The 13,561-nt window shown below is 36.8% G+C and overlaps 3 protein-coding genes across 9 annotated transcripts; 1 reads left to right on the top strand and 2 right to left on the bottom strand.

Moving 5' to 3' along the window:
* LOC105166963 (probable inactive receptor kinase At5g58300) lies at positions 171–4,119 on the bottom strand. Of its 6 annotated transcripts, none has more exons than XM_011086489.2 (3): positions 4,027–4,119; positions 1,161–2,507; positions 171–1,042 (listed from the first exon to the last, which is right to left on the bottom strand). In XM_011086489.2, exons 2-3 carry the CDS (start codon positions 2,437–2,439, stop codon positions 414–416), a joined length of 1,908 nt encoding a protein of 635 aa, XP_011084791.1. In that variant the 5' UTR covers positions 2,440–2,507; positions 4,027–4,119; the 3' UTR covers positions 171–413. The 6 variants fall into 6 exon arrangements, with proteins under 6 accessions (XP_011084791.1, XP_011084793.1, XP_011084795.1 ...); XM_011086491.2 differs by lacking the exon at positions 4,027–4,119 and adding an exon at positions 3,210–3,309; XM_011086493.2 differs by lacking the exon at positions 4,027–4,119 and adding an exon at positions 2,866–3,136 and having other exon boundaries at positions 1,161–2,510.
* Positions 5,897–9,718, top strand: LOC105166962 (ABC transporter I family member 6, chloroplastic). The gene is made up of 6 exons (XM_011086487.2): positions 5,897–6,186; positions 6,536–6,586; positions 7,350–7,571; positions 8,037–8,159; positions 8,807–8,983; positions 9,234–9,718. The coding sequence occupies exons 1-6, from the start codon at positions 5,935–5,937 to the stop codon at positions 9,318–9,320; spliced, it is 912 nt and encodes a 303-aa protein (XP_011084789.1). The 5' UTR covers positions 5,897–5,934; the 3' UTR covers positions 9,321–9,718.
* On the bottom strand, positions 10,013–12,946 carry LOC105166961. Of its 2 annotated transcripts, XM_020695379.1 has the most exons (4): positions 12,473–12,946; positions 12,178–12,370; positions 11,117–11,389; positions 10,013–10,570 (listed from the first exon to the last, which is right to left on the bottom strand). In XM_020695379.1, the coding sequence occupies exons 1-4, from the start codon at positions 12,733–12,735 to the stop codon at positions 10,304–10,306; spliced, it is 996 nt and encodes a 331-aa protein (XP_020551038.1). In that variant the 5' UTR covers positions 12,736–12,946; the 3' UTR covers positions 10,013–10,303. The 2 variants fall into 2 exon arrangements, with proteins under 2 accessions (XP_020551038.1, XP_011084788.1); XM_011086486.2 differs by having other exon boundaries at positions 12,178–12,946.

Here is a 13,561-nt window from a genome sequence, read left to right as displayed (position 1 = left end):
TTGCAAATTACTCAAACCTCCTTTGATGTTCTATTACTCGAAATGTGGGTATATAATTTTTGTTTATCTATATCAACTCGTGACATTTAGATTTATTTTCCTTTTCAATTTGAAAGATGAAAAGAATATAGTCAGTAGTTCCATTAGCTCTCATGAGAGGGAGATCATTGCAACTAACTTCTTTAAATCTTAGACTTCAAGGTTGTAAGGATGCTCTTATTAACATCATTCTACTGCTCAAAACTACCTCTGCCTGAATAGGGCCCTTTCATGAAGAAGAATGTTCTTTAAATACAAGGAAAATAATAGCACTCCTTTCATGGCCTTAAAGATAAATAAAACCACATTGGAAGTAGAAGCCAAGCCTAAAACCTGGCAATTCATCCCAAGAATCCATAAATTCTTAGAATAAATCAAGGTGTCTGCACACTGGAATCCTTTGACCTGTTATCCTCAGACGACGGCCTGTTCTCAAGTTCAGATTGTCGAATATCCTCAATCATCCGGACAACCTCATCCATACTCGGCCTCATATCCGGCACCTTTGCCACACAGGCCAGAGCAATCTGCAGCATCTGCACCATCTCTTCTTCAATGTTCTGGTACTTCATTAGCTCCACGTCGAATACTTCGGCCGTCCACTCCTCCCGAACAACGGAGCGGACCCACCTCGGTAGATCAACAACATCATCGTACCCCGTGTATTGGATGGGAGATTTTCCAGTAAGCATCTCAAGTAGGACGACACCAAAACTGTATACATCTGCTTTTTGGCTCACTTTTCGTGTTTCAATCACTTCTGGAGCTCGGTAACCAGCAACTCGGTATTTGATGGGTATGTAGTTCATCATGGGACTCAAGCCGAAGTCGGAAACACAACCATCAAGACTTGCATTTAGGAGTATGTTTGAGGATTTTATGTTTCCATGAGTGTGTTTAGCACCACCCTCTGAGTGGATGTGGGCTAGCCCCCTTGCAGCTCCAAGTGCAATGTTTAGCCTGGTGTCCCAATCCAGTGGAGTTCGTCCAATGCCCTTGTTACCTGTCGTTGTTAGGATATCGCAGAACAAATTGTTAAACATTTTGCAAAAGAACAAGAAATAAAATCAAATGCAAGATACAGATTTTAGGTGATTCAGAAAAATCTCCTATGTTCATACCGTGCAAAGCTGCAGAGAGACTGCTTGCGGGCATGTATTCGTAAACGAGAAGCTTCTCATCCTTGGAAAAATAGTAAGCAAGCAGAGGGACGACATTAGGATGTCGACCAACTCTGTTCACGATCTCCATTTGCTGTTCAAATTCCTTCTTTCCAGTCCCAACTTCCTTCAGTCGTTTCACTACGACTGTTGTTGCTTCATCCAAGATGGCCTTGTATGCCGTACCATAGCTCCCCTTGCCAAGAACCTCAGCCGATGCCCTTAACAAGTCCTCTAGATCAAAGCTGAATGAACATCCTTCAAAGAAAACCAGCTTGTTCTTCTCAGCTCCTTGTACTCCACTTCCAAAATCCTCAGACTTCAAATTCTCATTCTTTCCACCGGTGGAGGCCTTAGCTATGATCAATGTAGTTCCACCACCACCTTTCTTCTTCGTACATCGGAACAGAACGGCTAAGAATAGGAGAAGCAGAAGAGAAGCACTACCAATGGCTATAGCAATGATAGCTCCTAAACTGAGTTTTCTTGAATTTGAATGAGAGATCACAGTAGAAGAACTGCTTTCTGGTGTAGGAGAAGGAGATAATGCAGAGCAATAAGGCAAAGGCGGGCCACATAAATGAGTGTTTCCGATGAACGAAGAAACGGGAAACTTCTGCAGGGAGAATGGAATCGAGCCATTCAACAAGTTGTGGCTCAAATTCAGAAGCTCTAGCCTTGGGAGATCAAGATTTGGGACACCTCCCGAAAGTGAATTGAACTGGAGGTTCAACACAGTTAGTCGCTTCAAACTTTCGACTGAGGACGGGATCTCTCCAGTGAAAGAGTTGAAGGACAAATCAATTATACTGAGTCGAGGTGAGAGTGAAACAGGAGTAGCACCTGAGAAGTTATTGTTTTGAAGGAAGACGGACTGAAGGGACGGAATAGAAAGTATGTCAGATGGAAGTTCTCCGTTCAGACGGTTGGATCGTAGACTCAGGACTCTAAGAGCATCTAGTTTCCCTATTGTATCAGCCGGGATAGGGCCGTAGAGCCCAAAAGCAGGGAGATGGATCCCATTGACTCTAGTTCTATCCTTTGTGCAAGTTATGCCAATCCAAGAAGTGCAGATTGAGTTGGTAGATTCCCAGTTGAGTTTCCGAACATGTGGAACTGCAGCCGCAAAATCGAGTAGAGCCCTTGCGTCGGTGTTAAGATCACAATTGACGGGCTGAAGAAAAACTGCTAGCAGCAGAAAGAGACAAGTAACTGCTGCCAATTTAAACCAGAGTTTCATTGGAGTTTTTGAGCAGATGGCAGCCAGACAAACAGCTTTCAAGTTGGCTGATATTGTACTTGAAGGTTCTGCTAAGAACAAGAATGGCCAAGAAATCCAGAATTAGCAAGAAAAGCACTCAAATGGAAAGGAATCATGAAAGTGAGACAACTGAATTATGTTCCCTTTCTTTAGCAGAAATCACAAGAAAAAAACTGAATTGGGAAGAAAATTTAACTGAGCCAAAGACAGCATAATTGTGAATTTGAATCATTATACTCACCAAGAGTTTGAATTTGCCACCATGTATGCTTGTTCGTGTTTGAAAACAAGGAGGCAAAATTTAAAAATGAAAAGGCAAATCAACCAGCCTAAATCATTGCTAGATTGACATCAGTTCCATGCTTAAATAATACTATGGTTTTTCAAGAAATGAAGTTGAATTACCTCAATTTGCTCTCTCTAAAGGTCCTATAATTGCCTTAGCCAGAAAGCAAGTCCATTAGAGGAACCGAATGCCCGAAAATGAAGTTCAACTTTTGATATTTAAATGATAATTTTCACACTAATGTCTCCCACTCGTTTAGCAAAAAAGTCCTACTTTTAAAGAAAGCCAAATCACTGAGTTTCATTTTGGAACTATTTCAGTTTACAACCACAGCTTAAGTGAAACAAATTCTTCGAAACACGATTATCTGCTCGATCAAAATTTTACCTAAAAGTTAATAATGTCAAAACTTACAGAGTGAACTAAACAAGTGCAGCTAAGAGAGTAGAAAAAAGGCTCTTACACTGACAGACTTGTGAATGAAGAGTTCCGCAAGAAATTGGTAAAGAGGAAAGTAAATCAACTACAGACTGATTTGAGGCCCTTTATTTTAAAAAAGTTGAAAAGTTAAAAAAGCGTAGTATTCTTGATTGGCTTTCTTTATAGTGGAAAAGCAAAGTTCACTTTATTATACTTCAAATCGGTTGGATTTTATACTATATCAGCAATGCAACATGTAGAAGTCTCATAGCCATTGTGGAAGCAATCCACATATAAAAAAAAAGCTGAGAAATCAGTAAGAATCAAGAATCCACACCTGAAAGATGAATAAAGATGCACAATAAAGAAAGCAAAAGCAAAAGCTCAAATGTCATTTTGTTATACTAAAGAGAAGGTATACTATGCTAGAAAAAGTGGCCTATCCATGTTCTCCAGCATTAGGCATTGTCTGCAGTTAGATTGAACCAAACAGACCTCACATCTTTGCTTCAGAACAAACTTTAAGTAGCGAAAGATTGGGAATTAACATATGAACAAAGAGTTAATCAGATAAGGGAATTGGATGCTTCTGTTCACTCAAATAAACAAGAAGAAAGAATCAAAAGAGAGAACACATTGTAAAATAAATATTACTCCATCAGTGATGATCTGCATGTAAAAGAAAAGGGCTTCTCTCTCTCTCTCTCTCACACACACACACACAATCACAAGCACTGGGCAAGAACAAGAATTACATCTTAGATGGAATGATTCTTAGACCAAGAGCAGTAAGTCAGCATCAGCACACAAAAACATGAAAACTTGCCCACAAAAGGAATTAATAACAAAATGAGACTTACAAATGGGAGAGAGGCAAACAAGAAATCTAAAATCAAGTCTTGTGCAAGAAGTAGCCTTCAACTACTCAAAGGGTCTCCCAAGAACAACGCAGGCCCACTTTCGCAAGAATTCATGTATACGTATCTAGCAAGAAAGGGTCTAGATTTGTACCTGGGCTTCAACCAAGAAATGCCGAAATTTGAAATACAGAGCCCTCAACGGTATACTACGGCAGACAGGGGAATTTAGAGGTCATTAAATTTTCATTAATGGCTCATAATAATCTGCTATTTCTATCATTCATTAATCAACTTAATAAAATCTGAGTTGGGTTTTTGTTACTGGTTCGTTTTTCATGTAGCAAGAAAGTCGGCCACCAACGTTAATTAATGCATTTATAACCAACCATTTGTGGTTAGAGGTCAGCTCTTTTTCCATTGTTTTTGGACAGAAATCCGACTGGCATGCAGCACCAAAACCTACAATATTTGCTTGTTTGTGTGTCCGTGGACTGTGTATGAGAAGACAGACTGCATGAGTGACGGAGAGACTGAAAATTCTTTTCCGATACAAGAAAATTCAAATGATTTAGGATGTAAGAATATTTACATACCGTCCACTGACGCAGTCTGGATAAATTGGGTCAACAATCTTCTTACAAGAACTGGCATTTTAATAAGGAAGTCAAAATTTATTAGCCATAATTATATTCACATTTTCAAATTTATGATTTGTATATATAATTTATTTTTGTTTTTTTTATATAATTAAAAAAAACCAACCTTACAGTTGAAAAACGAAAGTAGTTTATGTAATAATAATAGAAGATGTACGTATAAATTTTTAAAAATTAAAATGTTTTGTATATAATGAGTATGTAAAAATTATAAATAATTTAGGTAAATAAATTATACGTTAAGAGGCCTAAATATAATTATACAAATTCATTATTGTAATTTGTGCGAAAGTACTGTTACCGTTGCACTAACTTATATAAAGTCTTATTGAAATTATGTACTTTTGGACTTATATTTTCACATGAGAAGTCTTTTTCTTATTTATAATTTTAGCACAAAAGAGGCTTTTACCATTTTGTTTTTATGTTATTGTATCCTATTTTGACAATATAATTCAGAGTAAATTACAACAAGATCCTCTAAAGTTTAACATAATTACAATTATTCTTTCACTATTTGAAAATTATCAATACATCCTTTATTCTACCAATCGTCTAACAATTAACCCAATAATTTTCGTTAGGTTTTCATCATTTTTTATGGTGAACTAACTAAAATGTCATTTTAAAATTATAATTTTACTTATTTTTTAGAATTATTTGAAAAAAAAATTTATAGACTAAATTGACTTTTTTTTTTTTTGCAATTTTTTCAAAATGTTCTATCCACCTTATCCGATTTTTTTTAAATAATTTTCTACTTTTTTCCTTTAAAAATACAATACAAGCAAAGTTGACAATTTCAGGTTTCAATTTAAGGATTATATGATTTCATCTAACATCAAGGGAATTTTTAAGTTTTTACATAACAAGGTGATATTTCTAATTTTGTAAAATTTTGGAGGAGCTCGTTGTAATTTATTTTTGGATAAATCTTAGAACCCGATGAAATGGGGCATAAAGAATTTTTAATTTGATAGAAAGGATTTTAGGCCCATTACATGGACAGAGCTTACATGAAGCCCGTAAAGGAAAATCCGGCCCAATATTTCCACGCACGTCTCACGTGGACCATAAATAAATCAAACCAGTTTTCTCCACATTAAAGTCGCGGTTGAGAAGTTTGCTTTATGTCAAGACGAATAACACGACTTTAAGTAGAATTGGACAAATTTGAGTTAACAGTACAAGAGGGCCAATATATACACATAGTCATCTTCTGATTGAGAATTTGTTGTAGTTCTTTGCTTCAATGGCTCTCTTCACTCCGAGCTTTTCTTTCAAAATTTCCGCCTCAAGTAGTCCTCGACGCTGTCGTTTTGTGAAGGCCCGACGCAGCTTCACGCTGAGGGCCGCCGTCGCTGTCGAGTCCCCTTCATTCTCCTCCGCCGATCGCGACGGCGCTCCGAAGCTCCTGCTTGAAGTCAAAGACCTGTCTGCCGTAATTGCCGAGTCCAAACAGCCTATTCTGAAAGGCGTTAATCTCACCGTTCACGAAGGCGAGGTGCTTAATTTCACTAATCAGTCAGAGTAAACCATTCTTTTTTATGGGACCTCTGAGGGGTCGAAGTGTGGATTTTGTCACTATTATGGCAGATAAAGAGATAGGAGTATGCGTGATAAGATTTCGTTTTTGTCAATTTCATCTACTTAGCTTTATGCGTCTTGTTGAGCAACTGGGTAAAGAGTAATTTATATTGCAAGTGTATTTGTTTGCATGAATCTAGAAGCTTGGAGTGGAAAATAATGATAAGCGTGTTCGAATTGATCTTATTAATGGACTCTTAATTGTAGAATGCCTACAGTACCTTTTTTGCTTTTTTGCCTTCTAATATTGGTGCTGGATTTGAAAGGTTCATGCTGTGATGGGGAAAAATGGGTCTGGAAAGAGTACCTTCGCGAAGGTCAGTGCTTTACTGCTTTGTTTTGGTTTCTGAAGCCATGATTGATTTCTCAGTAAATGTAGTCTTCTAGTCGAACTTGAGCTCACGTTTGACTTGTTTAATTATTTCATTCAACAAATGTGAGCTTTTTATGAGCATGCTAAAATATTTTTTATTGTGGTAAACAATCAAGCTTCAGCCTAAGCAAGCTCGAAGAGATGCAAGTTGTGATTGCATAAAACATGGCTTAGTTGAGAATGTAACTATGGGGGTGCAACATAATAGTGCAATGATCAACTAGCCTATTCAAGAAAGTGGGGTTTCTGATTTTTTAGCATTTATATCTCTTCATTCAAAACAAATAATGCTAAGAGAAACACTTTACTTGATGCTTATATTGTATTATTAAAGGAATGCCCATGCTTCTTCGTCAAATAAAATTACTATTTGAAACAAAAGCAGCCAAAACAGACATTTTGCTTTAGTTTCTCCTGTGATAATCTTTGCACTTCTTTACTGTGCTGAAAGTTAATAAAGAATTGGGTTCTCTCAGTAACATCTCTTAAAAGGAGAAAAGAGACTGATATGTAGTTGTTTGGTCATATTTTATGTCCATGATCTATAATTGCAGGCTTTCCGCAATTTTTACCACGTTATCAATATGCTTTTATGTTTTTTAGTTGGTCTATCATTGCTGAATTTATTTTTACAGGTATGCATTTCAATTGTGTGAAGACAAGTTGTCTCTTAGTTGAACTTGTATGTGATGGTTCGGTTTTCTTAGGTCCTTGTTGGTCATCCAGATTATGAAATTACAGGAGGCAGTATAACATATAAAGGACAAGATTTGCTTGAGATGGAACCTGAGGAAAGAGCTCTAGCTGGATTGTTTATGAGCTTTCAGTCTCCAGTTGAAATTCCTGGAGTTAGCAATATTGACTTTTTGAATATGGCCTACAATGCTCGAAGGAGAAAACTTGGATTACCTGAGCTTGGACCAATTGAGGTAGTTATTGCTGCTGCTTCTTATTTCATCTTTTACCTTTGTGTTTCTACCTGTTATCCATTGTTATCCTGATGATTATTTCGGAGAACTCTGAATGATGTCGGAGATATTAATTTGTGAAATAATGTTCAACCCCACTAAGAACAAAGTAAATGCAAGTAATGTTCTAGAAACATTAACAATAATGTTGCTGTTTCCTCTAAAGGGGTTAAAGAAAAATGAAATCAAAAGTTTCTGATGTCTAATAACGTATAAAATCTTTAATATATCATGCACTCCTCTCTGTTACTTAATTTTGTCTCTAATTTGTATCTATCAGCATTTGTGCCCATAAACTTTACTATGCCAGGTCGGTCTATCCCCTCACCTTTCTCATTTTGGGGAGAAAAGTCTGTTGCTGTTGAGTTTGAAGTATACATTAGGCCAATGTTCTTTTTAACCTCACAATGGCATTCGTTGTTGCAGTTCTATGGCTATGTGGCACCGAAGCTAGAAATTGTGAATATGAAGATAGATTTTTTGAACAGAAATGTCAATGAAGGATTCAGTGGTGGAGAAAGGAAGCGCAATGAGATTTTACAACTTGCGGTATATAACTCTTTAACACCTCAAGAATAGTTTTCATTATTTGTGATTAGAATACTGTCTCTGAGGATGCTTATACAGACGTGGAAAGTTTTGTGCTCTATCTGTTTGAAGTGAGATTGAATAGGAGCTGAGAGGTTTTCCTTGAGATCTTTGTTGTTGTAATAGTTAAACCAACTATCTCAACCCCCAACTTCCGCAGACAACCTTTGATCTTGATCTGGTGGATCAGGAACTTAGAATGGTACATGCTCAAAGGAAAATCCTGATCATGCCGGCAGAGAAAAGTCCAATAGGTTTATTGAAAATGAATCCTTATTTTGGATGCTTTAACCAACTTGAGTCATGCCAGCAACAACATGAGCATTTGTATCCTACAGCAAACTGCTCTTGTTAATGTTACTTCTTAAAGATTGCAATTTTCTTATGTTTTTGCTACTGTTTGGATAGAGAATAAAAATGCCTGTCTCTTTCCTTTCTTCTCTTTGAAAAAAAGTGGCAGTTTCACATTTGCAAATGGCACTTACAGATTTTACCTTCTATGTTGTATTTTTCTAAATGGGATGTGACATCTCTGATGCTATTAAAGTGTGTTAAGATTCATGTTGGAGTTGACAAAAGTATGCACTAAAAGCTTTTCTTTTTCACAGGTTCTTGGTGCAGAATTATCAATATTGGATGAAATTGATTCTGGTTTAGATGTTGATGCTCTTCGAGATGTAGCAAAAGCAGTTAATGGACTTCTGACTCCAAATAATTCAGTTTTGATGATCACCCACTATTTACGCCTTCTGGAATTCATAAAACCGACCTATATCCACATCATGGTAAGAAAGCCATATTGCAGAAAGAAAGTAAGTTAGCAAGTGTTTATTTATACTGGATTATCATGGAGAAGAATCTGGTCTCTTGAAGTTCTATCTTTTCCATCGTTAATTTTATATTTTCAATTCATTCTTTGCCCTTGTAAAAATGTGCGTCTCTGAATAATAATGTGCCACTAAAGCTTGCTCTCAAGCCGGAGTACTTCTCTGTGCTAAAAATTGTTTGGTAATATGCACAAATTTCCATATGCAGGAGAATGGCAGAATAGTGAAGACTGGAGATATTTCCATAGCTGAAATTCTTGAGAGAGAAGGCTACAAGGCAATATCTAATACATAGATAGCACCCCATGTTTGACTCAGTAGACCCTTCCACCGACTACCTATATTATTGGCACTAAAGGCAGCAATTGAAGATGCGATTCTGAATTTCTCTTTTGAGATTGAAAATCAAGTTTCACAAGGGGACTTGCGAATTGATCAATTTGTGGATGATGAGGTAGAACAGTGTAGTATAACTGTTCCTGTCCATAGGGCTATAGCTGTACAGTTGGATGGTGGTCCATGTTTCTGGAACTGGTCTCCTTTTCCGAACTTATCTATCTCTTTGTATGGTTACTGTAACGGCGTTGAGTATCTTTTGTTGCTAATAAACAAGTTTTGGTCGAATCATGAACTCTTCACTGGTACGTGTCCCGGTTTTAGTGAAATAGTTAAACTGGATCATCCCCAGTCGAACTGATTTTTGTCCCTTTAGGAGAGTTCCTTTTCTTATTATGCTTTTATATGCATTTAGGAATTTGTTTAGAGAAACTACTCCATTACACAGGTTGAGGTTGCGTTTTGCAAACATTAAGATTAGGCTCTTTCGAACTTCTACTCCAAAGTAAACTATCTTAGAGAATTCTATTTAAAAAAGAAAATAGCTTAGAGAATTTGCTAGTTGACTTTTTGCTTTTGAGTTGAAAACAGCTCCTTCGATCGTCAATTAATTCAGCAACATGGTAATGGAATAATCTACAAAAGATCTCGTTAAGCCAAAATGAACTCCATGATGGTTGAACAGAAGAAGAAACGGTAAAGTTATCCTCAGGATTGTATGATCCCACATGTCTGTGAGGTGCTTATGATCTGTTGAAAGTTGTGTTAGAAAGTACAGTCAGGCAGCCCGCCAAGAAATTCCTACAAACCTTGCAAAAAGATTACAACATGAACACAAGGTGCTAATGTAGCAGCTACAATTGATTCCGGAAGTCAAAACTTTGAGGTTGCAAGGACAAAAGAGGGAATGGCAAAGTGAGTTATACAAACTCAACAAAGCAACTAAGAGTTCCCTTTTTCAAGCTTTTCAACTTCTTCCCGGTGCCTTCTTTCAGCTTCTTGAAGTTCCCTTGCAGCGTCTTCCTCATCTTCCATTGCATCACGAGCTTCAAACTCCTTAGTTGCCGCCAATGCTTTGACAACTGGATCCCGTAGTTCAGAAATTAGGCCACCACCAATCTTGTACTCTTCTTCATCCCCAATCAAGAACAGGCGTTGATCGGGTCCACTTGCCATTGGAATATCCACTGCCAACAGTTTCATATCATACTGCAGAATATGGAAATTAAGTGAATATAAGGACAAGCGGAACATTTCTTCTTTCCAATTAAACCTTAAATCTCAACCTATAGGTGACGCCATCCTTCAACTCAAGCCATTTGAAAGGAAAAACCATGAAGAAATACAGATGGAAATTACTGACATATAAGATGCATAAACTATAATGTGCAGGAGTCTATTTCACTAAGCCTGCTTTCCTTTTAGAGAAATAGACTTAGCTGTAAACCTCAAACACAGATCCCCTGGTTCACTGAACAAATAGAGACGCGGGGACGGTGAACCTTGATGATCACACTTAACATGACAAACCAACAAAATCGACATTCCTCCTGCAAGCAAAGTGCACTATGTTTGCCTAAAGGTCACATTGAGCAGAATAAATGGAAACCATATTACTTAAATTGCTATAATCCCCAGTAACTAGCATATTTGTATGCAGGCAAGAAAGTACAATGACAGGAAGGTATTCACTGGATAGCTAAAAACATCACTTCAACTAAGAAAACCAGAAGCACATGGCACCAAAAAAAAAACCTGGCCTTTCTTCTTCTTGACTTCAACGCTGACCAACCCCTTTCTTTCTGAACCTCGTATAGGGAAAATAAGAAAACACCTTTTGCTTCTTAAACTTGGCTGGAAATTTTTCAGGGTGACACCTCCTCCCGACATGACGTATGCTCTCAAGTCAGTTCCCGTGAGAGGCGCGCCCATGACTTCAAGAATACCTGCTGATGTATTTAGTTTCCTCATGGCCATTCTGTAAACTTTATCCGGATTGATTGTGTACTTTGAACGAAAGTACAAGCCCTAGACACGTTAAAAACATATTGTGAGTCGTACATGTGATTGTTTGATTGAAAAAATAAAGAGAAAAGGCTAGCAAAAACGTAATAGCACTTGATTCCAACTGTCAGCTTTATGGAACAGAAGGAAGGAAAGAGGGGAGACTTCAAGTTTAGATTTTATAACTAGAGTCAGAAGAGGAAGGGCTGGACAATGGGAAGAACAATGAATGAACGCTACCAACATATCCTGAAAGAAGGCGAACTTAGCCATCACCATTTTCATTTGAGCAACAGATGCAGCAAAGCTTTCAGAACATATCAACTCCCAAACAAATTATAGTGTATTCATAGCAAAAATCAAGTGGATGAGTAGAGGAACAGGGCTAAAATGCTTATAACTAGGTGCAAATTGATCAGCATCCTATTATAGGTTAACTATGGTATGAAGTATGAATGATTAAGCTACTGCATGTTTTGTATGGGTAAACTACCATATAACCAATCGAAGAACTTATACTAGTTCACTAGGAGGGAATACATGGACAAATCACAACCCCAATTGCTGCAACTAGTTTCATTTGTGCAACCATTCAATCCAGATCACATGACCGCCAACATGCTGGAAACTCACCCATTTGAAACTACTTATTAACACTTCATCCAGACATTAGCAGCTTAACAACCCATTGTTATATTTCTTTCTTCACCATCAATCAAATCATTAATAAAAAATCAATCATCCATCCACAAAAACACAACTGAAAACACATGTATAAACCAGAAACTATACTACAGCAAGGAACAACTCACAGTAAAGGCGACGATAGCGGATGAAAGTGCTAGAAAGCCATACTTGGCCATACCCTCAGAGAAACCAATAAAGGTATTGGCAATGCCAAACAAGACACGCCACAGCAAAATGCACACCACAACCCCACCTGCCCCCAGCACCGCCAGATAATTTCTCTTCCAGAACGCCTCAATCTGCAGCCCAACAGCCTCCCTATACCGTGCAAATGTATTTTTAACAGCCAAAGAAGGATTTTCAACCACTTTTTTGGCGAAATTCTTAGAACCCATCTCAAAATTCTTAAATGAAAAGTACCTAAAACCCAGACTACTCGGTAAGAATTTGACCTGTGGGTCTAATTTTCCAAAAATCCCTGGAATATTGGCTGATGACGACAAATGAGTTCTTTGGGAATTCGTTGGCAGCCAAGAAGAAAAGGTGCGGTTCTGTATAATTTTAGGATTGTCGGCGATGAAATGGGAAATCGCACTGCTGGTGGGATTACCACTCGTCGAGGGTTTTGATGCAATGTGATGAAAATACCTGACGATAAATCTCGACGATGAGGGTTTTGCCATTGTTTATCGCTTGCTATTGATAAATTCTAACTGGGCTTTTGGAGTTGACTGAGAATTAGATTCACGGATGTCACAAACTCGAGATGATTCAATCACCTGCTCGAACGAATCAATCAAACCAGTTTCTTGAAATGAAGTCTACTGATTAATATACAGGAGAGAAAAAGCTTCTACTGTGATGCTGTATGTATTGAGGCAGATTACTGTGAGTACTGTATCTGTATGTATAATTTTGGTTTAGTTCCACTTTTGGCCCTGGAGATCATGTTCTTTTGGTTTTAGATAATTTTGTTTTTCTTTTGCCATATAAATCTATATATATATTTAGATGAGAATAAAATTAGCACATCTCTAATTATCTATACTAATATATAAGATAAAGATTTTTTTCCTCATAAACGTAAGTTATGATACTGCAACATCAATTTTATTTTTATGACCGTAATATTTTTAAATTGATTTTCTTTTGTTTCTTATTTGTTGTTTTTTTTTTTTTTTAGAATTGTGATAGATTGGTTTATATATATTTTTATTATTTATAATATATTTTAAATTTTAAAATATTATTTTAAATAAGAACATTGTGTTATAATAATTAATTTTTTATTAATAAACAACATTACAATAACTAAAAGGGACAAAATTGAATGGACCTCGAACATACTATATTTTTAATTTGAATTAGTAAATATTTTAAGATTTAACTAATGAACTCCACTTTTTTCGCTTTGGATTTGCCCCTATTTAAACCCAAACATATATAAAAATGCAGCATTCGACTGATCAAGAGTTCATATGAAATTTTATGATTTGATCATATCTATTA

The sequence above is a fragment of the Sesamum indicum genome, linkage group LG7 (genome assembly GCF_000512975.1).
Source record: "Sesamum indicum cultivar Zhongzhi No. 13 linkage group LG7, S_indicum_v1.0, whole genome shotgun sequence".
NCBI classification, from domain to species: Eukaryota; Viridiplantae; Streptophyta; class Magnoliopsida; order Lamiales; family Pedaliaceae; genus Sesamum; species Sesamum indicum.
Note: the sequence above shows the minus strand (reverse complement) of the source record. Positions and strands in the feature narration are given on the sequence as shown.